At 43.8% G+C, this 26,157-nt stretch overlaps 2 protein-coding genes across 2 annotated transcripts; one reads left to right on the top strand and one right to left on the bottom strand.

The window, feature by feature from the left end:
- Positions 1-774: 774 nt before the first annotated feature.
- LOC146182032 (U5 small nuclear ribonucleoprotein TSSC4) lies at positions 775-1,996 on the bottom strand. The gene has a single exon (XM_084577033.1). It carries the CDS (start codon positions 1,879-1,881, stop codon positions 982-984), a length of 900 nt encoding a protein of 299 aa, XP_084433159.1. The 5' UTR covers positions 1,882-1,996; the 3' UTR covers positions 775-981.
- A 3,920-nt stretch (positions 1,997-5,916) lies between these two features.
- Bap55 (Brahma associated protein 55kD) lies at positions 5,917-25,731 on the top strand. The gene is made up of 13 exons (XM_084577032.1): positions 5,917-6,074; positions 6,570-6,646; positions 8,723-8,903; positions 9,800-9,900; positions 10,276-10,468; positions 13,988-14,094; positions 17,821-17,910; positions 20,999-21,060; positions 22,574-22,688; positions 23,945-24,025; positions 24,137-24,232; positions 24,387-24,473; positions 25,521-25,731. Exons 1-13 carry the CDS (start codon positions 6,050-6,052, stop codon positions 25,599-25,601), a joined length of 1,296 nt encoding a protein of 431 aa, XP_084433158.1. The 5' UTR covers positions 5,917-6,049; the 3' UTR covers positions 25,602-25,731.
- The last annotated feature ends 426 nt before the right edge of the window (positions 25,732-26,157 follow it).

Below are 26,157 nucleotides of genomic sequence, written 5' to 3'. Positions count from 1 at the left end.
TTCCACTTGGAAAGAGATGGTCGGCTTGGTTTATGGGGTTTAACAACCCAAAGCGACTCAGACTATGAGATATGCTGTAGTGGAGGGCTCTGGAAATTTAGACCACCTGGAGTTCTTTAATGTGCACTGACATCACACAGCCCACGGGTGCCTTGCATTTCGCACCCCATCAAAAATCAACCACCGCGGCTGGGATTTCATTCCGAATTCTTGGCAACAGCAGTTGAGCGCCTTAACCACTGTACCACTGCGATGGGGACCACTTGGAAAGAGACTCTAATACTCGCGAATTTCACAACCTAGTATAGGTAAACACCAATCATAAAACAGTTCTACAGTGAACAGTAAGGGAACAAGTGTTTATGTTTCTCTCCAAGTATGGTAAACTTTTAAATATATAGAGCATCTCATTTTATTCAATAATGTAAGCTGTCTAGGCAATGGCTGCTTCACAGCACACAAATAGTTTATTTTTCATTAAAGCTCTGCTTTCTTCTCAGGCTCTGACATCCCCCACACTTTGGTTCATATGCTTCTAGAATCTAAATGGACCTCAACTTTTATAGCTTTTTAACCTAACTACATGTAGAGCTCAAACAAACTACAGAACTCCTCTATATACGGGCCTGTCCATGATAACCCAAAAAAGAACACAGTTCCACTCCTTACTTCTGGCAGTGCTAGCGATGTTTCACCTGTGCAGTGTGCTGTGTCACAATGTAGAAGTGTACTATCGTGTACATCACAAGTGTGGAAATGTGTCGTGCACAAGAAAGAAGCCATCAACTAATTTTCACAAATGAAGGCTATTATATCACCAATACCAAAGTGCACAAATGCTTCTTCCTTGTGGCACAACAACTGAAGTCAAATGTCCTACTGCAGAAGATTTATATGGTTTCCGAAACATTCCCCCCCCTCCCCCCCTTTTTTTTTTCCATTAAATTGGAGATGAACGTATGCGTGTTTCAGCAAAGGTCTTCAATCATCATCTTGGCCTCTTGCGCGCAATGCACGAGCTTTTGCTTTCTTCACAAAAGGACCATGTTCAGAGGCTTGGCTAACTGCTTTGTCTGTTTCTTCGTCGTCGAAATCTAGTTCGTCGCGGTCATCATTCTCCGCACAATCAAAACTAATCAGAGAGCTAGACTGTCCTGCCGGTAATGACGTGCTCCTCTGCCGAGTGCCTTCGCGAGCCTTCTTTCCGGTAGCGGGCTTCATGCCGACCACGCATTCTGGCATAACCAACTTCCCAGACCCGGCTCGATGTGACAACTCTGATGAGACGTCCTCCATATCAGCGTCGCCGTCTGTGAGGCGCTTCTGAAAGACGTGCCTCATCGCCAGTCCGTCTTCGCCGGAATCGCCACGATCCTGTCTGTGCGACTGCTCTCTCAACACCTGCCTCTCGCGCAGGTAATCCAAAGCAGCAGCTTTATTGCTCGCTTCAGACATGTCATCTTCTGAGACGCTGTCCAAACTGTAGCACGTCCATCTCTCTGGGTGGACCTTGTAGTCAGGCGTGGTGCTGGCAACAGACCCGAGACGCCTGCCGCTAACGTCCGACCGCGCACCCAGGAATCTTGGGCGCTTGCAGGGTCCGGCCGGCGCGGCCCACGGTCTCTTGAAAACGCCGTCCAATATTGCCGATGACGTCCTGGCACCAAAGTCGTTCGAAATATCTGGATCTTCCTTGAGCAACGACTCCTCCGTACCCGACGCATCTTCTTTGAGAGAGCGTTCCCATGCTTGGTGTTTGGCCTCGAGTCCGTTTAGCGAATCGAAGACCGAGCTTATCCGACTCGAAACGTCGCCCACGTCGCCCGTTTGAAGCTGGAAGTGCTTCGGAGTAGCAGGATCGTTTCTTTTCAGGCTCGTCATGTCACGCTGCGCTTCAGTAACGATGAAAACGAGATTCTTACGTTATCTCACTGGTTGCGCATTGCGGTGTTTCAGCAGTCGAACGGCGCCATCTTTGTTTACAACGTTCCATTGTATCACATGACCACGTTTGTGAAAAGTCATAACTGTGTATCCTGAACTAATTTTCACTTAAAGCAGTGCCCTTTATATTCTTACAGTAAATGAAAACAAGTGCACAGAGCTCCCAAAAATAAACCGTGAGCCACCATAAGCACTAGTACAAACCGCCGCCACTGGGAGCGCTACCAAAACAAGATTGGTGGCGCGCGTTTCGAACGTTCCGCATGCGGAGATGAGGCCAAAATGGAGCCATGGAAAGGTAGTACGTCCGTATTATGAATATGTGCTACTGCTCACTGCGTACAACAAGGGGCTTAGAGTGCAATATCGCTACAGTGTACTATAATACTGAATTATCGCGCTCAGTATTAGCCACGCGAAAGCGTGGTTGAGTGCACACCCTGTTTGGTTGGGGTAAGTTGGGATGCTTCTGGCCCTGATGGGGCTGGGACAGGTAAAAATACATTGTGCACCGCCATCTTGGCCGCCGACCTGCGTGCAATCTGTGCGTTGTTGTACTCGAAGTTCAACTATTTACTGCTGGAACTATACGGCTCAGAAGAGTCTCCGGCATACACAACCATGTCGCAGGGGTCTGATTTACATTCCCAAGCAATCACAACCGTTTGCGGCGGGGGGATAGCCTGCCACTGAATGTTTATCTGTTATAGGCCGTCATTGAACCCGCCACCGCTTCGATGGTGGATAACGGCTGTTGCGGCGCGCGTCTTTCTTTCCCTCTTTTTCTTCTCTATTTTCTCTTCTGTTCACAAGAGGCAGACAGAGCCAGTAGCAGGCCTGTGCATTTTCTTTTCCTTCTTCCTACAGCCGCAACAACAACCCTGTTTGGTTGTACACTGGTTCGGATCTTATTAATGCGACAGCAGTTACTGTCTCATGCTTCGTGTGACCAGAAAACGTTACCGGAAAGCGTCCTTCACTCCTGTCATTCATCCAGAGATCGATAAAATGAAATCAATCTTAAGATTTGGTTAGTCCGTTAGACATAGCCATGGTTGGTCATAGTTAGTCTAGACCATTACTATGACTGACTAACCATGACTATGATTATCACTAACAATGCCTACGGCTAACTATGGCTATTATTATGACAAACCATAATTATGACTAACAATGGCTGTCACCAACTATGACTAAATATGACTATGGCTAACCATGACTATGACAAACAATAGCATAGTCATCGTTAGTCATAGTTATAGTGTGTGACGTCATAACTCAATGTAGATAGCACCGCTGCATGCCCAGACATGTCTAAACATGCCAGGCGTAGCAGCTGTGGCGCCGCTGCATGCACAAGAGAGAAATTCTATCGCATATTGCCGCACACGAGGAGCAGTGCCCCAGGGGTTTTTGTTTCCTAGTTATCGGTAGAGAAGGTGTGAGGCTCTCTGCAGCTGCGCATAGCCCCGCTTGTTTGCCTTCACACTTACTCTGTTTATTAAGGCGAATGGCTCACAATGCTATGTTTGCGAAAATGTGTGCGCAAAACGTGGAAGTAAAATATGATGTGTGATATAATTACGTCATATTAGGATGGGACAGGTCAACATGAATGTGTATGTAATGACAAGTCATTTTAGTTTAGTCATGAGTCAGTAAGATCGGAGGTCCCATGTGCATGATTATGGATTGCATTACTTGTGTAAGTCAATCAGTCAATGACCATGACTAGTGTCTAGTCATGAAACTCAAAAGTGCTGAGTCATAACATCTAGGAGCTACCAAAGAGCAGCCAACTCACATTCTTTCGCGTTTCTCCAATGCAGGTCTCTGCAGTGCTCCCAAAGTTTTAGAGCGCAGCTCTTTGGCGCCCATTCCTGGGTGTCGCGTCATCGTCGTCCCTCGTAGCCAGCTCCGCAGCCGAGACAGCGTGCGTTGACAGCTGCATGTAGCCCATCCCCCCCTCGTGTTCTCCGATTGCTGCGCGCGCTTCTGCCGCCACTGTTCGCCGCTGCGTGCACCCCCCCCCCCCCTTTCTGCGTGGCGGCGACGGTGTTATGTTTTGCAATCCACTCACCGGTTGCCGAAACACCGGCTCGGCACTGGATCACGGTGCGTGCATCCCAAGCCGAAACGCAGAGCCACGTTGATTTGACTCGCTAACGACGTCAGCGACATCAGTCAGTCGCTACTATCTCTTTGCCGTGCAACGTTCCTATGGGCCCACGCGCTGCCTCCCGCGACCTCCCGATAACTTAATTGTTCACTTCGCTCCTCCAATTCCACCACAGTACAGCGGCAATCAGAGCTCCGGATCGGTGACGGCGGATCTCGATATGTGCACCACCCGAGCAGAAACGCATACCTCAAATTTCGCTGCGCTGAAATTTTGCATTAGGAAGTAACGTAATCGTCGGCAATTTTTTGTTGAAGGTTTTGGATATTTGGCCTGCTTTCTTCTGTCTCTATGCATATAAGTCGAACCACAAGAGCATATTAAGTGTGCGGCGCATCAGTTATGCATCCCGCAACAAATAAAGTGACGCAGCAAAAAAAAAAAAAAAAAAAAAAAAAAAATCCCGATCGATTTCGAGAAGCAGCTCTACCGTGACCACGAAGTTTGGGGCGTCGGGACACGGCTGTCGTTATCACTTTCGAAGCTGATATCGCCATAAGAAAAACGAGGGCGAGAATAAGGCAAATGTGCTGATGCACGCGCGCAGTGGCCGCCGCACACTATCTCGATAAATCCGAAACACGTCATGATCGGCGCTAGTACGTATGCAACCATAGAGTGCACTCGAGCCATGTTCAAGCGCGATAGCTCCCGTACGTAGCCAACGTTTCGAGCATGTAAGCATACTGCGCACCGCTACTGTAGCTCTCGGCAACTCCATTGCTGCTCTGCGAATTCGAAGAGCATGTGATTCTCGTGTGCAAAATGTGGTTACAGCAAGCCTCATGGTGCTTTCATTAGAATCAGGTGGAACAAGAGAATGCACAAAAAAATCGCTTACCTTCAGCTAGAGGTTCGATGCTTCCTGGATAGTGGCTTCTTTGCGAAATATCGATATGCATCCGGCCTGTCGGTATCAACGTTACTAGATTGGTCGGTATTGCCGAATGCGTACGTAGGTTGCCAGAAGAGGCATCAAGTGCACAACTATAGTGTTCAGCGTTGCTACAGTAGTGCATGGTTTTGGAAGAGTTGATCTTGCAATACACTGTCAGAAATTTTTCTGAGTATGCTGATGACCAAGATGAATTTCTTGGAGGATAAAGGAGCCTGCCTCGGTCCTGCAACTGCGCGTGAATATGTCAAGAACGGTTAATTGCGAGGACATGGATCGGAGTATGCAACCACCGCAGTTAATCTCCTCACTGATGGTCCCAGCAGTTGTCTTCCACTTTCAATAAAACTAGCGCCTTTTAGATATGACCTGCGCACCTTAGTGTAGCAGAAAGTATCGTTCGTTATCCAGCCGATTTGTCGGATCGTCGCCTCATTTTTCTAGCAAGTCAATGTCGTCTAGTGCGTGAAAAGACAGCTGCATTTTTTTGTTTTTCGTCAGACTTGCCCAGGATAATGCAGCAAACAGACGTTCCGGCGCATTTCAGTCATTTGGTAAGAGTAAATCAGACGCTCGTCAAACTAAAAACAAACACCGCAAGAGAACGCAGGATTAACAAACGACCTCACCGACCTAGTGATGTGCACAAAATGCGCGCCAAGACTTTTAAGTTTTAACCACAGTGGGTCCCCTTGCGGCAACTGAACGCGAACTCATCCTACCGTTCACTACGGCGCTTTGAGGGCAAAGTTCCGGAGACTTAATAATAAGTAAAGCAGCGATATGAACTACGTAATTAATTTATTAATTATGACGTTCTTATAGCAAACAAACAAACAACTTATGTTTGACAGATAAATGTGACAATTTATTGGCTTATGTTGGATTGACTTGTTTTAAAGCAGCTAGAGTGCCGCTTGCGCCATCTCCTGTGACGCGGTTAAATCTTCCGCGGTCTGTTGCACTGCAACAGTGACAACAAACGTTCTCGTTGTTGGACATTTTACGCGATAACGAAAGCGTGAAGCACGATGAGTGGCGGCGTCTACGGCGGAGGTGAGTCTGAACAGTCATTGCATCATTGAGGACGCTGCTCGATCGCCTAAGCGCGGTATGCCGGCATGCCTCAACGCTGTGTCGTGCATGGCGATCTAATGAAAACTGAGGAGGTGCGCGGTTATTAAAACTCCTACTGTGTTGTTGTTTGTATTTTTTACCCTGTGTTCATCGTAAGAGTGCTGCTTTAGCTAACGTCACATCTAAGGATGCACATAAAGTTGTTATCCGCGCGATGAACCTTGACTGCAACAAGCGGTATTTGCTAGGGTCATTCAAGTTCAGTAATATTCTGTCAGAAGAACACCGCGCTCTACTCGACAGCCTTCTTTAACTCTGCTACACTCTAAGTCTGCTTCTGTTTCGTGGTTCATTGTTTGAGATCGCAATATGAGACGTAGCTAAAACAACAGAAAAAGTTTTATTGCGAAGCAAGGTGAGTTCGGGGAATGATTTGCCTGTCTAAGATCGCGCCACCAACAACCATTTTTTCAGACGAAGTCGGGGCACTTGTCTTTGATTTCGGACACTATTCCGTCCGAGCGGGCTACGCAGGCGAAGATTCTCCGAAGGTAAGCGATGACTTCAATGTCGCTTCGTGCGATGTCCTCATAGCGGTGTACAAGGGTCCACATTCTGAGTTTGCGTTGTTTCAAAAGTGTCGTTATTATCTCCCTGACCTCGAGTTATCTGATTGGTGGAAAGGCCGGAAGTGGAAGTTAAAACGCCTTTTCCGGTTCCGACGTTTCCGCGAATCAGATGACCCGAGGTAGCCACTTCCGGTTTTGGCATTTCCACTGAAATCAGATCACTCTAGGTAGCCGCTTCCGGTTTTGGCATTTCCACTAAAATCAGATGACTCGAGGCCAGGGAGATGACACTTCTGAAAACGAAGCAAACTCGGAATATGGACCTAGATCTCTGCGCATTTAGCCCCTGGTGCTGCCTGGTGCTCACTGGTTTTTCAGTAGATACAAGGTTTCTCTCAGCCTGGTGCTGGGCTCTTCTGAGGTGAAGTGATTGGGAAAAGGGCCATTGATCCAAAAAGGGACACATAGGGGCTTCTGTCGCACAAGGTGGACTTAGGGTTGTCTAATGGCAGAACGAATCACTGGCCCATCAGCACAACAGTTGTAGCTGAGCTTGATAGTCGCTAGACATTCAAAAGTGCCGGTTTGTTGTGTGCTTATTTGCTCCGTCCTTGACCTGTATATAAATTTGATGCCAATATAACTGATTCTCATGCTAAAAGTCTTTTTGACAAGAAATATTTTTTATGCTCAGGAAAAGTCTTGATGAATTTTGCTGGCAGTTTTTGACGTTAGCACATTTTCAGAACCTGCTTAATGGAGTACTTGAAAAGTAGCCATTCTTGTGAAATCTCATTGTAAAGTGTCTCCATTTATGATATGATAACAAGACTGCCACTGATTAATTGCATAGCAGTGACTACAGCATAGTTGAAGTTAGGAAATTTTGCTTCAAGTATGTTTGTGTGCTGTTAAAGCTTACTAGCAGTTGGGGGTGAGGGGGAGAGTAAACTACTGTGGCCATTATAAGGGCAATAGCAGTCTCCAATGCGCTGTCTAGAAAACTCAGCTGGCCAACAGATATAAACTGGAGGCAATGTCTGTTTGCATCTAGCACATGAGTCCTTTTATGCATAAGACAACAGATGCTGACACATGCACATGACCAGAGTGATCTCCTGGAATGAGCTGTTTTAAATATTTATTATGGTGCTACCAGGCCATTGTCAAGGCCAAGCATTTCGATTTTCCTTTTTTTTTTTTTTTGTATGTCTGTGTGTGTGGCACAAACATGGCTCTTCTGTGAGCAGTGCTTAAAATGAGCTGAGTGTTGGGCTAGAGTAACGAGTAACTATTAGTACTAGTACTATTACACTCAGGTAATTTTACTTACTCCTGCATGACCATCAAGCTGTGCAAGTAGCAACGAACCATGCATCTTGGTGCCAGGAAGGCAGAGGCTGCTGTAGAAGTAGTGCTGAATACTTCCGTATTGTCTTAGGTACTACTCAGATTATTTGGGAAAATTTTTAGCTGATGGAGTGGGCATGCATTTGTAGAAACTTTGTCTGAAAGGGTACTGTACTGAACCACAGACCAGTGGAGCTACTCACATACTGCCAGCCAGAAACTGAGGACACCATGTGAACATTGTTTGTCTTCTTCTTTCCTGCTTCTGTGAATGCAGTACAGATTTTTTTATAATGCATCTGCACCTTCTAGTATGGCTTTCCGCTCTACTTCTCTGCAACACTCACAGCCATCCCATGCACCTTTCACTTCTTTTCCACTTTCAGAGAGTTAGTTACTGCTTGGTTACTGTTTTGGCCATTCCAAGGTGCAGAAAGGTAGAGATTTTTTTTTTTAATATTTTTTTCTTATTCTGTTTCTTTTTCTTATCTTTCTTACTATTTCTTTTTTTTTAGTATTTCTTTTTCTTGTGGTGTTGTTCTCTGGTAGCTCTTATTCATGCATCTAGCATCTACTCCTTTGTACTGTTGTATCAGTTGGGTGCCATTATCACAGAGGGCCACCAAAGGGAAACAGGGAAGCTGGCCTAACTTCGTGAATGATAAATGTGTGTCTGATGTAGAGTGACATAGGAACCTCTTCCCTTAGGCAGAAATCCCCAGTTCTGTCGGGGTCATTGAAGAGCTACTGGCTGATGGACCGGATACAGAAACGAAGGACCTGGGTGCATCAGCCCCTACACCCCAGAAGAAGTACTTCATTGACACAACGAGTATCCACGTTGCAAGAGCCAACATGGACATGACAACTTTCCTCAAGGATGGCATGGGTGCGTTGTCATTCTGGCTCTTGAACAGAGCTGAAGTGAATCATGCAAATGCAACAGCTCTGTTGAGCTTCATTTAATATATTGTTTCCTCAAGGTCCTGAAGTTATTCCAGTGGGGAGGAGGAGCGGATTGCAGCTGATAGGGAAAATTTTTAATCAATTTTCGTGCATTGGGAACATTTCTTCACGTGAAAATCTCATCATAGCTTCAAGCTTCAAACCTTGCAGTTGTGACTGGCATTTAACAGGAGCTCGCACATCAGTCTCTCACTGCATGATAATGTCACTGCATGATAATGGAGTAGGGCCACCAAATTGTTAAGTTCTGTCTTTTTTTTTTGGTAACATTTTATGCAGCATTAGGAACAACATAATGAAGAAAGGCACATATTGTTCCTAATATTACAAGCCTGTGATTTTTTCTTTTGGGAGGAGGTATCCAGTGTAGTTTGTATAAATCATAAGAGCACTGTTTTTTGCAAGATTGTTACGTCAAATCATAGCACACCCAACTTCAGTACGTGCAGAACTGGTGATGCATTTTCACCAGTCTCATCTGCTAATAGCACAGGTCCCTTAATGGTGGTTCTCTGACTGGCAGAAATGATGGAACAGCAAATGTGACACTGTTTGGTGAGCCCACTTGAGTTGTGGCAGCTGTGCTTGCTATCTGTCACAGCCCACAGAAACCAAAAGTGGAAGGAAGGACAAGCTATCTAATAAGTTATTTAAAGTGTAATAGTTCTCTCCAGATCTGTTGTTCATAGTGCCTCATGCATAGTTACTAGCTAGAAGCAGCCTCCTCACTCCATATATTATAGCCTGCATGCATTTTAGGACTTTTATACTGGCATTTGGGTTTACAGTTACTTTTAAAATTTTGTTCTGTTGTTTCAGTGGAGGACTGGGACTTGTTCGAAAAAGTCCTCGACTATACGTACAGCCGGCACGTCAAGTCCGAGCCACAGTTGCACCCTGTTCTGATGTCAGAAGCATCGGTACGATGGACGTTTGTAATTTTCTTGTATTGTTGTCAGTGTGGGGAGGGGGCACCAGAGGCAGCAAATGATATTGTGAAGGGGCTAATCTGAAAGTGGCTGTTTATTGCTGGTAGAATTTGTTGCTCTCCTTCGTTGAATACAAATACACCAATAAATCAAATGGCATGTGTGCATGTGTGTGTTCTGACAGTCTTGAGCTTCTTTAATGTTGAGGTATGCCATAGGCCATGCCTGCCCTGTTTATTAAATTATATATATATGTTCAGTGATTTTCTTTTGCAGTTTCTATTTTATTCATAATGCTGTAAATGTTGAGAGTAGAAAAAGGGCATGCCCAGAGAGAGTGCATGACATTGTTTGTTCTCTTGACAGTGGAATGCCCGAACAAAAAGGGAGAAGCTCACAGAAATTATGTTTGAGAAATACGGCGTTCCAGCATTCTTTCTTGTGAAGAACGCTGTGCTGGCAGCCTTTGCCAATGGTCGCTCAACCGGCATCGTTGTTGACAGTGGAGCCAGCCAGACGTCAGCTGTCCCTGTGCATGACGGCTATGTTCTCACTCAAGGTGCGGAAGCCTTTTTGCTTTGTTTGTCTGTCCCTTCCTTATTTGTAGAGATTACAGTGTACCGATTGAATCAAAGTATGTTTTATTTATCTGTAATGCCACACATTCCCAATGTACCCATGCTATGCTGGCACATACATCAAATGGATGTGATGGCCTAGTGTTCTGAATGTTTTTTTTTTTCATCTCAGCTGGACTGAGTCCTGACAAAAAGCATCTTATTTTCTTCTTCAAATTGCTTTGAAGTGCATCCGTTATTCAGGGACATCATTTAAAGGTGGAGCTATGGACCTGTTTATGATATCAATGGTCTTATTTACGTAGCCAAGAAAGTAGCGGAGAATGACACACCCCGATATGCTTTCTTCCAAGGAATGTTTTACTTATTGTGAACAGCGCAGCAGACGACAGAGGAAAGTGAGCAGACAAGACGAACAAGCTCAACATTATAAAGGCGAGGACTTGGGTTCAGTGACTGTAGCTTCCTCTTCTCAGTTGCTCAATCAGCTATGCTAAGAAAATAAAACAGTGTTGAGTTTGCTTGTCTTCTGTCCATCATCTGTTGCGCTGTTCACTAAAGTATGTAAACTATTCTTTAGAAAGCTAAGAGAGCGAGAAGTTAGCCTAGTTGGTTTTACATGCTGCTTTTTGACGTGCTAAACTCTTCACGAAATGTAAGAAACTGGACACTTACAAGAAGCACAAACTGACAGCTGTGTATTACAACAAAGTTTTTCACATTTATACAGAGAATGACGTGTGCCACTAAGCTAGAAGGATGTGCAAAAAACCAGCAGAAGCGAAGGATAATAATCACAGATGAAAATCAAAATATCAAAAACAGTCAAATCCAATAACGACTATAGATGATGCAAACCCATGCCCCTAGGAACTAAAGCAAGAGCAAATCATGGAAACATCCCTCGAAAATATGATACCCCACTTCATAGGGTACTCCCCGGTTGCGTAATTAGAGTGACGTCTTTATCTGAGAGCTACAGAGAGACATTGCTAATGCATGTCTTGGCTCCGACAGATCTAATCGTGAAGGCTTCAATTATCTCTCTTTCTGTCTTGCTTTTTGCATCTGTAATGATATGACAGAGCTTCTCTCAAAAAGCAGCCGCCATTTTTTGCAGTGTGTTGCCAGCATGCCTGGGTGGTTAATAAGACCGCATTTATAGTCGTATTTGCCTTTTTTGCGCAGCAGACAGGCATATGCATAGGTTCATGTCTTGCGCCAATGCTATCGGACCTTTACACGGTCAAGGGTAGTAGCTGTTTGCAGCAAAAGGTAGAGTTTATTGGGTGTGGTTATAAGTGAGGTATCGTAGCATCACGAAATGTGTTTCCATGTTTTGCTGGTGCTTTAGTTCGTAGGATCATGGGCTAGTTGTATTTTATATTTTGATTTTTATTTGCGATTGTCATCCTTCGCTTCTATTGGTTGTTTGCACATCCTTCTAGCCTCGTGGCACGTGCCATTCTTCGTATATATGTGAAAAACTTTGTTGTAATAAACACTCGTCAGTTTGCACTTTGTCTTCTACGTGTCCAGTTTTTTTTCATTTCGTGAAGAGTTTAGCATGTCAAACAGCAGCATTCTTTGGAAGAAAACATACCTGGGCATGCCACTACAACTGGTTATATTTAAACATTGTAGACACTTGACCAGTGTGCGATGTGATGCTATTTGCTCATCATTCCACTTGTACTTCGGCTACATCCAAAACTTATTCTAGCCAACGGTTCTTCAAATTGGGCTTCATAAAGTGCTTCTTTGATTCCACGAGCTCTGAAATATGTGCGTGTCTCAACCGGTACCTTTCTTCTACTCTATTTTTGGTCCTGTACTGCAACCATTAATAGCAGACCTTTCGCTGTGCAGTCTGTTGTTGTTCATTGATCTGAGCATTTTGTGGCCGGGAAGCTAGGCTTCTATGTATTCTTTTTTTACTCCAAGTTACACAGGAAAAAGCTAAAGCAAAGCACATGTGGATTTCTTGGTAACTTTTGAAGTTCATTATGTTTTCCTGAAGTTCGAAGCCAGAACTCTCACACTCAGCTTAGCCCCGGGCCACATACAGCCTGCGCAGCTGTTTAATACGGCCCGCCAGCTCCAAAAATTTCACCCTTTATTCTGAATGCGTGTGCCAACTTCACAAGTTAGTGTCATCGCCAGCATCATTTTCCAACTAAAATAAACTAAAAAAGCAATGAACACATGCATTGGTACATCAATCTGCCTGAATATTGGGCAGACACTAGCTGCCTTTAAGAGCAAGTTTACTTTTTCCCCTTTGAGGATAAAGGACTGTGGTACTTACTATCTCTTGTACCCTTTCAGTAGCTCCCTCCGAACCATTCTGAAGTGGCACTTGTTTGGCGTTTAGGCAGAATCTAATATGCGCCGCTTGTCGTTCCCGCAAAGAATGGGAGGATGTGGCCCGGGAATTTGACATTCTAGTTAGTTTTGGATTACGTTATTGTTATTCATTGATTTTAATTTTCTTATTGTATGTATGTACTGTTTCTATTTATTTATTTATTATTTTATTATTATTATTATTATTATTATTATTATTATTATTTTAATTTTTTTCTGGCCCCAGGCCTGCGAAGTACATTTTCTCAGTGCAGTACGCATAGCAATATGAGCTTGCGACTGCCTCTCTAAGCCATTCTTCTGGCCAACTTGCCTCTAAGATCGCATGCAGAAAGCAGTGAAGCAGCAGTTGTCTGTTAGTACTGGTAAAAGTCCCGTGGTGCTGGCATGGGGATGTCACATTGTTTCAGTGGGTGCTCTGGTAGCATATCGCAAAATAGTAGTGTCATGGCCTACAAGAAATGTTGTCATGTAAGTTTGTCAACTCATGCTCTCATGCAGTATCAGACTCATGCAACATCAGTCTGTAGATGGCTGGCTTCTTTTATTTTTACAGCTGTCGTCAAGTCTCCACTGGCAGGCGACTTTGTGACTAGGCAGAATCTAATATGCGCCGCTTGTCGTTCCCGCAAAGAATGGGAGGATGTGGCCCGGGAATTAGACATTCTAGTTAGTTTTGGATTACTTTATTGTTATTCATTGATTTTAATTTTCTTATTGTATTTATATACTGTTTCTATTTATTTATTTATTTATTTTTATTATTATTTTTTTTATTTTTTTTTTTTTTTTTCTGGCCCCAGGCCTGCGAAGTACATTTTCTCAGTGCAGTACGCATAGCAATATGAGCTTGCGACTGCCTCTCTAAGCCATTCTTCTGGCCAACTTGCCTCTAAGATCGCATGCAGAAAGCAGTGAAGCAGCAGTTGTCTGTTAGTACTGGTAAAAGTCCCGTGGTGTTGGCATGGGGATGTCACATTGTTTCAGTGGGTGTTCTGGTAGCATATCGCAAAATAGTAGTGTCATGGCCTACAAGAAATGTTGTCATGTAAGTTTGTCAACTCATGCTCTCATGCAGTATCAGACTCATGCAACATCAGTCTGTAGATGGCTGGCTTCTTTTATTTTTACAGCTGTCGTCAAGTCTCCACTGGCAGGCGACTTTGTGACTATGCAGTGCAAGCAGTTCCTTGAAGAGCAAGGCGTTGACATCATCCCTACATACATGCTGGCAGGCAAGGTAAAATGTTATCTCATATACTGTAATTTAATATGCTTATGTGCAATGATTTCAAGTGGCAAGTAGCATACATGGAAATTGAGAGGGGACAACAACCGACAACACCGGCAATTGCATTGCCATTTCCTTCTCTTATGCCTGCTGTTGCTTATGTTGTTAAATTACACTGTTATTTCTGTTCTTCCTCAAATGTGAAATTTATATATTTTTTATGGCATAGTGGAGGTGACAGTGCGTGTACTGATTCGTGTCTTCCGTGCTTTTTGCCCCATCTTTTATGTGTTGTTTTCATGGCCAGCGTTCTCTTTTGACCTGGCCCCGAATACTTGGATGTTTTTGCATGAATCTTCTCAGTAAAAAAAAAACGCTTGCAAGCCTCCACTTTGTGCATTGAAACCAGCTTATGAGCCTCGTGTGCTGGTATGGCAGCACCACTGATTTTGCAAAGTAGCGCCACCACTGGGCCGTACCACAAACTTTCCTGTTGCTACTATCTTTGCACGCCCGTTGCCAGCTGCTGTGGTTGCCTTGTGACATAGCCGCACAGAGTGAACAACGCTCGTTTTTTTTATAGGAGGTTTGGGCAAATTGAAAACTTTGAGGGATATTGTTAAAAATTGTAGCATCTTGCATGGCAAAGCCATTGCGCTAGGAATCGTGTATGGCATGAGAGGGATTTCATATGCAGCAAGTGCCTTCGACGTGGATGCGATGGTGGCCTGCGCCACGCACATAACAGAACCATGCCAGACTCGTGCCTGTGGCTGTTGCTGCTGTGTGTTTGCACCAGCTCTGACATTGGCCTAGCAGGTGCAGCTTGCATCTGTGATTGATAGTTCATGGGTTATTTGTGGACAATTACATTTAACAAAACCCATTTTTATATGCGCTGAAGAAACGAGCCTAAAGAGAATAAAACTGGCCTCCAACCTCCAACGTCTCTCCGCCTCCAACGTCTCTCGAAAATGTCTACGGGTCCCTGTGCACAGTAAACTTTTTCGTGCACCTCATATACGCGTTTGGCTTCATATAATTTGTGACCATGCACCAAGCAATCATTTTTATAATACGCGTCAGCATTATCTATGGTCCGAAAGCCACAGAACTGCACACGGTGAAGAGTTTGCTGAAATATGCCTGCTTTTCTTCTGCGAACTGCGCTTACACAGATCTCATGCAGAACTTGTTTCCAACCCAATGAACTGAGGAAAAAAGAAAAAAAAACGACAAAGCTGCCGAGCACCAAAGAAGCACACCTGGACCGGCGCTCCAGGGCACATCTCCAGATACAACCTGTGCTCTTCCTGCCCTGCGGAAGAGCTTCCTCTTCTAACCATCCTCCTATTGACCGACACTGCCCAGCTGTCTGGGCAATCACTTCTGGGCATCTAGCTAGCATGGCGTCTACAAATCACCACTGAGAAGACTAAGTGCTGCTTGCACACTTGCTTATTTTGTTTTACTTATATCCTTGCATTCAAAGCCCATATTTCTTGAGTGCTAAATCTAATTTCCTCCAAAAAACAAGCCAACAGCAGAACCACTCACACATGGATGATATGCTGCGCTCAAAGTGCTGGCGGCCGACAAATGTGCTTTCTACCAGACGCCAAGAACGGGTAGCAGCTGTCTTCGCTTTGATTTTAGTTTATTTTTCAGCACAGTCATAGCGCATGTGTCTGTTATGTGCGTGTGCGGCAGAAGGTATGAAGTGATTGAAAAAGTTCCTTCTTAACGCTCTTGCGACCGAGAAGCATACACTTCCCTTTCTAAGTTCCTGGCTTTCTACAGAAAGGAGAGTTTTGAAAGCGCACATTTACTCGACATATTCCCCCCTCAGGCTGATGCATATGTTACGCCATTCTTTCAGTTTTACTAGTCCATTTAAAAAAAAATTATGTGGCAGTTTATTAAACCATCTTTCAGCAGCAAGTTTGACATCAGCAATGTCGTCGAAATGACAACCTTTAGATGTTTCGTTTTTTTTGTTGTCGTTTTCTTTTTTCTCTTTCTTTCAGTTTAGGGAGGAGATGGTAGTCAAAAGGAGCCAGTTCAGGTGAATAGTGGTGATGATAGACTAATCAGAAACCCAGGGTCTTCTTTTTGACAGCCACAACTTTGAACATGCGTGCAGGTGCAGAGTCCTGCAACAAAAGGATTCCTTTGTGCAGCTTTTTCTAGTGTTTCGTCTTAATTGCCTCCTTCAGCTTGTCAAGGAGGCAGGTCTAATTATCTCCGCTATGTCACAGTCGTGAGGTGGGTCTACCAACAGCACAGATCGTTATCCCAGAAAGTGTACGCCATGACCTTCCTGGCCAATATCTGGGTCCGAAATCTCTTCGGTCACTGGGATCCGCTGTGGCGCCATTGCTTTGACTGTTCCTTGGTTTCGTGTTTATGAATACATTTCGTCTGCGGTCACTAATCTCTCCAAAAACTCCTTTCTAGCATCAAAATGAGTCAAAACAGCTCTGCCTCAACGCGTGCTTCCTTCTGTTCAGTGTTCAAACATTTCGGCACCCACTTCGCTAAAAGCTTGTGCATGTCCAGGATATTGGTAATAAATAAACCTAACATGTTTCCGAGGGATTTTCAGTATCTAGGCTATCATTTTGGGAGTATTTGCTGATCCTCAAGAATCAGCTTATGGACAGCATCACTTGCCGCCGGGTCTGTTGATGTTGTGGGGTGCCCGCTAGCAGGCTCATCTTCAACAGTGAAATGCCCAGCCTTGAAATGAGCTACCAAATTTTTGACATTGCTGTAGGAAGGACACTGCTCTCCTAGTGTTTGTGACGTCTCAGTGTGAATTTTGAATGCCCTTTGGAGGCTTTCTCTGCAGAAACAAAAAGATCATGTCGACCCCTAACTCCTCAGGCATGAAGCTTGCTTGTGCCTGTACCATCTCAGGTTCTACCCGAAAATGAAAATAGTTATAAAAATCGGAAACATCTGATACTTGCACAGTTCCATAAAAAGATGTCATGCTTTTTTATGGTATCAAAATAATTTTTTCAATTAGACATGAAAGGGGACAAAGTCAGGAACTTTTCACGACCCCTTTGTACAAGCAAAGATCCGTTTGACTTTCGTGGTCTCCACAGTCGACAATAAACTGTAAGAGTTCTTTAGGTTAATGGCGCTGCCGAAACAGTATTGACGTCACCACTGCTGGCACATTAAGACAACTTTATCTATTTTTTTATTCTTGGTAAAAATCAACTTTCTGGCCTGTTTGTGATTATGCACGCTTTTTGTCGGCACCAAATAATGTATTGAGAAAATTGTGTTTATAAAGTAAACACTCTCTTCCTTGCGAAATTCAATTTTGGGGCATGATTACCTGAAAGAACTCCTTGGTCACTGTTTGGAAGTGAATGGCGGTCTGACCCTGCCTTGAGATGATCGTGTAGGGAAAAAAAACTTCACCACAGTTTTTTTTTTGTGAAATGGCCAGCTGCGGAGATGCCTGCATTTAATTTTCTGGCCTCTTTTTAGTTCATAAAGGCCCAATTTCAGTGTGAGTAGTCCCTCTGTCATTTCTTTATGATAGTCTGTTATTGTTGGCCAACTTCACCTTTGTGCTTAGTGTGCTTTTAGACAACCTCGAAGGTCGTCTCTGAAGAGCTCCATTCTCTTTTTATTTTCCAAGACATATAATTATTTGATGGCCGGTAGTTCAGTGGCCAAATAATGAGTGTCTCAGGAGCAGTGAACCTCTTGCAGGAGGCCGTCAAAGAAGGGGAACCGGCGAAGTGGACGAAAAAGAACAACCTGCCCGAGGTGACCAAGTCATGGCACAACTACATGGTCAAGGTGGGCTTGTTCATCTGCTTTTCACCCCGTCGAACTCTTCACGGCAGCCACTTAGCACACTCGTACTGCTGTCAGCCTGTTGCCTTATCAGCCTCTGCTGCTCATCATTGATGTGTGCCATTTAAGGCGCAGCAACATTGAATTATCATGCAATGTCTTCAGTGTGGATTGAGGTCTTAGCCAAATGCTGAAATGAAGAACTCTTTAGAGCAGTGCATTGTGGGATAAGAAATCTCTCATGTATGCATTACCGTAAAAACCCGCATATAATACGAGGTTTTTTCCCTGATTTTATCATGTCAGATTTCCGCCTCATATTATATGCGGACCCGAAAAATTTTCAGCCTAAATTCGCTGTTCAGGCCTCGTTATTAATCAACACTATCAGCATCAGACTTCCAGTGAGTGGAGGCGCTATCTAGCGATGGTGTTGGCCGGCTGTTTCGATGATTTCGGTTTCACCACGCTGACGCCGCGATCATCGCGACCACAGTGCCCACGACGTGCACACGGCCAGAAGCAGGCCGAGCACACCTCACACTATCTCTCACACCTCGTACGGTTGTCTTTTGGGCCTCTCCAGCCATGCCACCGTGCCCTATAGCCGAATCGCGGACGCTTGGCCAGTACTTCCAAGGAGCGCGTCGGTCGCGCTTTCGAGAAATGCGGGATACCGAACGCGTTTAAAGCTACTGAAAACGATTTTATACAGAAAGCTGTTTTTAGCAAGGGACTCTCGGCAGATGATATACGTACCGAAAGACGACATTCGTGAAAACCCGGAATCTGAGAATACTTCCGAAACGCACACGCCGCGGCCTGCGCGCGATGCTGGACCAAGCTAGACGCGAACAGGCGCTACCGCGGCGTATGGTGACCGGCTTCTTGTGCGCTGCCGTCCTGCATTCTAGCTGGAAGCGACCTACAGGTTTAAGAACAGCCGCACGACCGATTAGCGAGGCGAATGTGAGGTGCTCTTTTTATCACGATGCGTAAAATCTCCATTCATGTGTGTCAGCATGAGATGAGGAATGATACATCAGCGGCACATGAAGGTCCATTTGTGGCACTATTGTTGCCTGGTGCGGGATAGCTTCGGACATGAAAGTGCGGAGCACGTTCGATTTGTGGGACAACCGCGAAATGTAGCGCAAATAAATACTTCTGCTAATCTTTTCTCGCTCGCATCATACGCTGATTAAAACATTTTTCTGTTTTTGCTACTCCGAAATTACACCTTGTATTATATGCAGGTGCACATTATATGCGGGTTTTTACGTAAATTTTTCAGGCAGGTTGCACACGGGAACAACACACCAATTGAACACTAACAGAAGAAAAACCAACATTGCTTGGAATTAGTCTACTATATATATATATATATATATATATATATATATATATAGAGAGAGAGAGAGAGAGAGAGTGAACCCTTTAGAGGAAAACAGAATTTAGCCAGCATTTAGAATTGCTAACATGCTACTCTGCTGCAGAAAGGAAATTATAAAAGCTATAAGGGGAGGGGGGGGGGTAGTAAAACCTAGTTGATACATTTTTTTTAATGCTGGAAAAAACATATCATCCGGGAAAATGTATGATCCGAATTGCCTAATAATAAAAAAAATTAACTGCTGAATGAGGCACAACAAAAGCATTTAGAATTGAGACTCACTGCATAAAAGTGTAGTTTAGCATTTATAGACTTGAATTATGAACAGCTCCATGTTTAGCTCTTGCAGAATTCAGTCCGTATTTACATTGCCCTAACAAAGGACTTAGCAACAGATCTGGTTTGCAAAAGGAATGACTAGCCAAAGTCGCTTATATTTTACAGGGTGATTCGCCCCCATCATAGCACGCGCTGATTGGTCTCTGCATGCCGAATCCGCCAGCTTTTGACGGGAACGTGGCACTATCTGTCGTCATCGGGGTGATCAGCGCATGCGTACTGACGCTCACGCGGTAGCAGTAGGCGGTAGTGGTAAGCGGTGGCGCTAAACTAGAAGTCTCTATTGGAACGAGCGATAATGCAAACGCCTTTGAAGCTAACAGTGCTTAAAATGCGAATGATCGCATGCTTTCGTTGATTACGGGTGGAAGGATGGACAACTGTCGCAAAAAAAGAAAAATGAGTTTTCCCCACATAATTATTTGTTTTTGTTTTGGAAACGTGTAGCGCCCGTTCAACGGCATAGCGCTTTATGGACGTTGGGGCCGCGCCGTCAAAAATATTTGTCCGTATTTTTAACGACGGTCGAATTAACGAGTATTTAGTTGCACGCTTCGGAGGTTGCACGGATTAGCAGGCAGCCGCTGCCGCTAAATCCTCTGGCGCCGTCAGCCGCCGTGCCGCGCCGGTCATGGCGCCATTTCGAATTAATGAGCTTTCACTGCAGTAGTAGTTGTCGAATGGTTCACCCCTATGCCCCTAAGGCACCATAAAACAAGCCACCACGTCTGCTCGTAAAGTCATGTTTTCGCGGGAACAGTCGTATGTTGACTGGTTGGCTTTCTTTGATGTTTCGCCCCGTTGCACCTAGGCACTGCAGAAAAGTAACAGTTGCAGGTGACCACCGCTGATCGGTTTTTCACGTCGTGAGCGCTCGTTGGCATATGTCCGGTTGATCACAAAACATATTATACGATCAGTTTGTAAAAATTTCGAACATAGTAGCCGAAAAATCATGTTAATTGGGAATGTATTAATGAGAAGAAAAGTTGTGTAACTCTAAGAGAGATGTTTTACTGTCCGCGATTTTGAACGCATGAACTGGGAACGTATCAATGAGGTTCTACTGCATTATATAGTGTATAATATAAACTCCATTATACTAGTACTGCAACTAATCTCATATTTGGTTACTTGCTAACATTAACAAAGCAGACCTCATTATTTAAACTTTGTAATTCAAACATTATTATACAACGGAAGGAACAAACTGTAGACAAAGGGAAGAGATGTAAAACTAGCATTTATTTTATTTTGTTGGCTAAACCTTTTGCTGTCTGTTTGCTATGTTCATATTGTGTCTGTACTGTGAAACAGTCATAGTTTCTATTTTCAACTAATGTGACTTCTTGTCTCTAGGAGGTTATCCAAGATTTCCAAAGTTCTGTACTGCAAGTGCCGGACTCTCCTTATGACAAAGAGTAAGTTGCTTTTGTTATTTTATCAAAAGGTGCATGAAATCACAAAGATTAGCAAACAAAAACTTCTTAATTCAAACTTCACGGGACTGGCAAAAAAAGTTCGAATTATTCTATGTTAATTATCAAATGGCCTGGAAGAAACTGACAAGAACTACTTGCATTACAGTAAATTTACTGCATTTACTCGCGTAACGAACCCACTCGCATAATGAACCCACCCACCTTGATTTCTGCCTAGGAATTAGAAAAAAAAGAAAAACGAAAAGGCTTTAGTCATTAGTGCGTGCGGACCTCGGTTTCGCGCCATCAAGGTCCTCATTGCATTTCTTAGCAGTGAGCCAAGATGCTGCGCAGCGATAAGATCACAGTGTGTTTAGTGTAAGGGGGGTTATCACACAGCTCCCACCCTCCCCGTTAGATCATGCTCCACGTGACACTTGCCGCAATCATTGTTAATTTAAACAGCGCGAACAGGAAGACACGGGACAAGATACAAGGAAGCCATAGTACAAGTGCCGGCTCAAAACTCAGCCTAAGCCTTTACTCCAAGGCCCAGATAAAAACAAACATGAAGAAAATGAAGCAATCACGTGAAACAACCCCTGGGTTCAGCTGCTACACAAAAAGTCACTCAAAAAGAAATCTCTTTGCTTGAAAGAGCAAAAGAAGTCTTGCTGACACAGTTATTGTCCCTTGAAATAAAATATGCTTCAACTATTTCTCTCGTCAGCGCTTGTACTGTGGCTTCCTTGAATTTTGTCCTGTGTCTTCCTGTTCGCGCTGTTTAACAATGGATGTTTACCAACTCGCCCAACAAAGTATCTTGGTAAGCCATATGACTTGCCGCAATACAGGGCGTACAATATCCGCCGCTAGAAATGGAGGTTTCACTGGCAAACATTCTCAAGGTTAGGCTACACGCAACATAAATACCTAGAATAGTAGAACAGCAGCCGTCATCGTAGCTAAATTGGTAGAGCATCGGATGTGAAATTTGGAGTGCATGGGTTCATGGGTGCATTGCCAACCTGTGGCCTGTGGTTGTTCTTTCTTCTACTACTTTCTACTTAGTTATCTCCATGATTACACTATTAGTTTGCGTTGATCAACACCAAAACAAAAAAAAATAATTACCCATGCTTGATCAACACCAAAACAAAAAAAAAATTACCCATGCTTTCCTTGGTGTCAGCAGCTGTGTATAAGATTAAAATTCGACAATCAGCTATATTTTTCTAAGGGGCGCTGATTCACACTAAGAAATTTCGTTTCAGTATGGGTGCTCTCCAAACAAAGTGAAATTTCAAATTCACTATGAGAGGTTTACAACTGAGGATATCATTTTTATTAAAAGCTTGAGCTACCAGTCAGCAGGCATCATGTTCAGTCGAGCCAGTACTGTTGTTTGCTAACTGCAACTCAGATTTGGTAGCTGCTGAGCTCGTTTGTAAAAGTGACCTATCTTTGCTTTTCTTGTTCTTTTTTTTTTTTTTTTTATTTTCCTGCTCATCAGGACAGCAGAAAACATGCCTACAGTGCATTATGAATTCCCCAATGGCTACAACCAAGATTTTGGCTCTGAACGTTTCCTCATCCCAGAATCACTATTTGATCCGTCAACCATCAAGGCAAGTTCACAGCTCGTTTCATGAGCAAGTGTTAAAGCCAGTGGGCAACCCCTGTTTTGTTCTACACAGAAGAAATTGTCGTCTGGCTTTTGCGTACTTCGCTTTGTGACTATCTCCTGCATCAATGCACCCTTTTTGTATGAAGCTCTGCTTTGCACACATCAGAGTTCAGCCTAACCACTGCATGTTAATTTGTCAAAAAACTCGGAGCGCATTGGTAAACCCCGATGAGATGTAAAGATTATAGCGTGCAGGATCCCCTTGCATGAAAGTGTTGCGTGAAACCACTGCATCACACATCACTATTCATGTTCACTTTCCACATCACTAATCTGCTCCTTTCAAATGCAGCTGGGGCGATACCAGACGCACAGAAACCTCCACACATCCATCATTCTCGTGAAATCTGATCCTTTGCTCACACCATCGTATCCCTGTATCGCTGTTGAATTCTTGTGCCTCTATGTTGCAGAGATAGCACAGTCCTTCATGACACAGGGGAGCTAGGTTTGATCCCTGCCTTCCATCAATTAACCTTTTTTTTTTCTTTTTGACTGCACAATTAATTCAATTGCTTTCATGCCCTTAAACATTTTGGTGTCACATCAAAACCCACAAACTGCCACACATCCTTCGACATCAAGGCAAAATTTGTTTTGTTCTTAGCGACATGATGTCAATGGACCCATTCAACCAATCTGCATACAGCATGATGGTGGCTTCCCATTGAACAGAAAGTGTAACGCTAGCCGTGTTAAAATCACCAAACAAAAACCGCGCATTTTTGCGTTGTGATTGTTCAAAGCATCAGGTCGGCCATGTTCTTTTCATGTGTGGTATGTGGGGAAGCCTGTTTGCTAGATTTTATGTGAGGTCCTACGTAAACGATAGATAAGGAAGCGAAAAGAAGTCTTTGTATTGCTTCGTTGGCACTTCATCTTGGGATAATTTTCCTAAATATTGTCTTAGCCACAGTCATATTTGTTAAAGTCGCCATGGTATTTGATTACTGCCAAATGTTCCAAAATTTTCAAATAGTACTAGTTTCTAAAATCAAATGGGAATGAAATAACAAACATATTTTATTCGAATAATGGCACGCACCAACATAATTAATATACTTGTTTTTGCCTTGTTGTTAGTGTTATCATAATCATGGCTGTCCTAGCAGCTGGAGTTTAGCTCATGTTCAGTAGAATGGGTGATGGTAAACTCAGGTGCTGCCTATTGATAGCCTGTTTATTTCTATTTTTCAGAGTGCGCCTGGCCAGACCATGATGGGTGTTGCCCAAGTGGTCACCACTAGCGTAGGCATGTGCGACATTGACATACGGCCTGTGAGTGTTCTCACTCTTGCCGATAGTTTGTGTGGACATATATCAACATGCAGTCCCAATTCAGTGCCCTAAGCCTTAACATACTTTTTTTTTATTATTATCCTTGACCAGAGCTTGTATGGAAGTGTTACAATCACAGGAGGCAACACCCTTCTCCAAGGCTTCACTGAACGGCTGAATCGTGATTTGTCTGCAAAAACACCACCGGTAAGTCATTGCTTTCATGAGGCCCATATATTGGAAATGATTTCCATACAGCCCCGCATCCTGTCGTTCTCTGTTGGCATCTTGAGATACTCTGAAAATGCCTTTTCTCATCTCGTGAACTCACGCAGCTGTGTTCTCACATGACCTGTTTCAGAGTATGAGGCTGAAGATCATAAGCACCAACGGAACAGCTGAGCGGAGGTTTGGAGCGTGGATCGGGGGATCGATCTTGGCATCTCTGGTGAGCCCTCATTGTTCCTGTGACTTCACGTTATGGCGGTTGTGGCTGCGAGCAAAGAAGGCCACAGCTAGAGCCTGACATAGTTATAACACTTCATTTTGTTGTTATGAGTGAAGTGCAACTTCTTTGTATGGCTTGTCAGGATTTGAGGCAGTTAGCTTCAATACATGCGTGAGCTTTGCAAAACTGCGAGGCCTTTTGCGGCATAGATGGTTAGACAGAAAATGGGCCTGCTAGCTCATCCAAAGGGTTCAGTTTAAAGCACCATTCTCGGGAATGCTGTAGGAAACAGCACTTCCTTCTTTTGTGTGCTTCTGTATAGGAGGCACCAAGCTTGAAATGCGAGCGGTGGCGCATGGAATGTATACTCCGGTTTCAATTACCGATTTTCTAAATGTGGTGTTTTGGCAATATTCATTATTTAATGTATATTTGTAACTTATCTGCCAACTTTCAATTTAAGTCAGTGCAGGAGAACATTTTCTTGGTTACAGCAATTTTTTTTAGGCTGATGTAAACACAAGCTTCCATAGATAGTGCCAGCAGTAGAATGAAGCTGCCATGGAGAAAGCAGTACCGCAGACGGGCAGGTCCATTATTGTATGTCCGAACCATATAGCATAATGATGCAGCTACTGAAACTCCACGCCTATAGCCTTCCCTTCATTGCCAAGAAAACATTTTGCTGGGTGTATTGTGCGGCTAGCTAGTGTCATCGTGTGGCATCCTGCGCCATTTCAATGCACATTCTGATTAGAATGTACATTGAGATGGCTTGCACATCCTAAAGACATGATATTAAGCATATCAAGCCTTATAATAAGGGTACATTAGTTATTCAGATAACAACAGCTGATTACATTGCATAGTGGGAATACCACATGAAAGAATGACTTTATTTGAGAAAGATTTCTATAATGTTCTTTCTAGACACTACTGAGCACGTGCTGTTGGGCAGTTGTAGCAAGCCAGAAATGATGATGCTGTTAAAGCTTTGAAATATTGACAGAAGCCAACCAGTCTGCGCTTTGGCCTTATGGGTTTCAGGGTACATTCCAGCAGATGTGGATTTCAAAGCAAGAGTACGATGAAAGTGGCAAATCCCAAGTGGACAGAAAGTGCCCTTGAAGCAAGATGGCTGGTGAGGACAAGAAGAAGAGTGTGTTGCCTGCAATTCATTATTGTGTTTCATCTGTACATACGTATATTGAGCCACCTAGTTTAAGTCAGCCCCAATAAAAGATTTGTGGTCGCTCTGTCCTATTTGTCTTGCTACTAGTTCGTGCACAAGCTGCCAATGCTTAGCCTAGCCATCAGTTCTTTAATAAATATTACTTGATCTGATTACAGCTTGCCCAGGATACTTTTAAATTCTCAACGTTTAAGGGGGGGGGGGGGGGGGGGTACCATGCTAGCGACGGCCAGCAGGTGTTTTTCAGTATGTTTGTGCAAGCGCTGTGGCCCTTCCACTTGAACTAGAAACAATGTTTATTTCATTGTAAAGGTAATTTTATCTTCTTTGTGTGGGTATGTGTTGATAAAAACTGTTCATGTTTTTATGAGAGCAGTGAGCAAAAGAATGAAGGGCATGAAACAATAATTTTGTTCTACTTGCTCGCTTGCTTTTACCGAGATCTTTACGAAAACTACTGCTTTCAAGAAAACCGCGTCTGCAGCGTTTAGC

The sequence above is a fragment of the Amblyomma maculatum genome, chromosome 8 (genome assembly GCF_055883805.1).
Source record: "Amblyomma maculatum isolate TAMU_Amacu chromosome 8, ASM5588380v1, whole genome shotgun sequence".
In the NCBI taxonomy this organism is placed as follows: Eukaryota; Metazoa; Arthropoda; class Arachnida; order Ixodida; family Ixodidae; genus Amblyomma; species Amblyomma maculatum.
The sequence above is the reverse complement of the archived record's forward strand: the minus strand, read 5'-3'. Positions and strand labels throughout refer to the sequence as shown.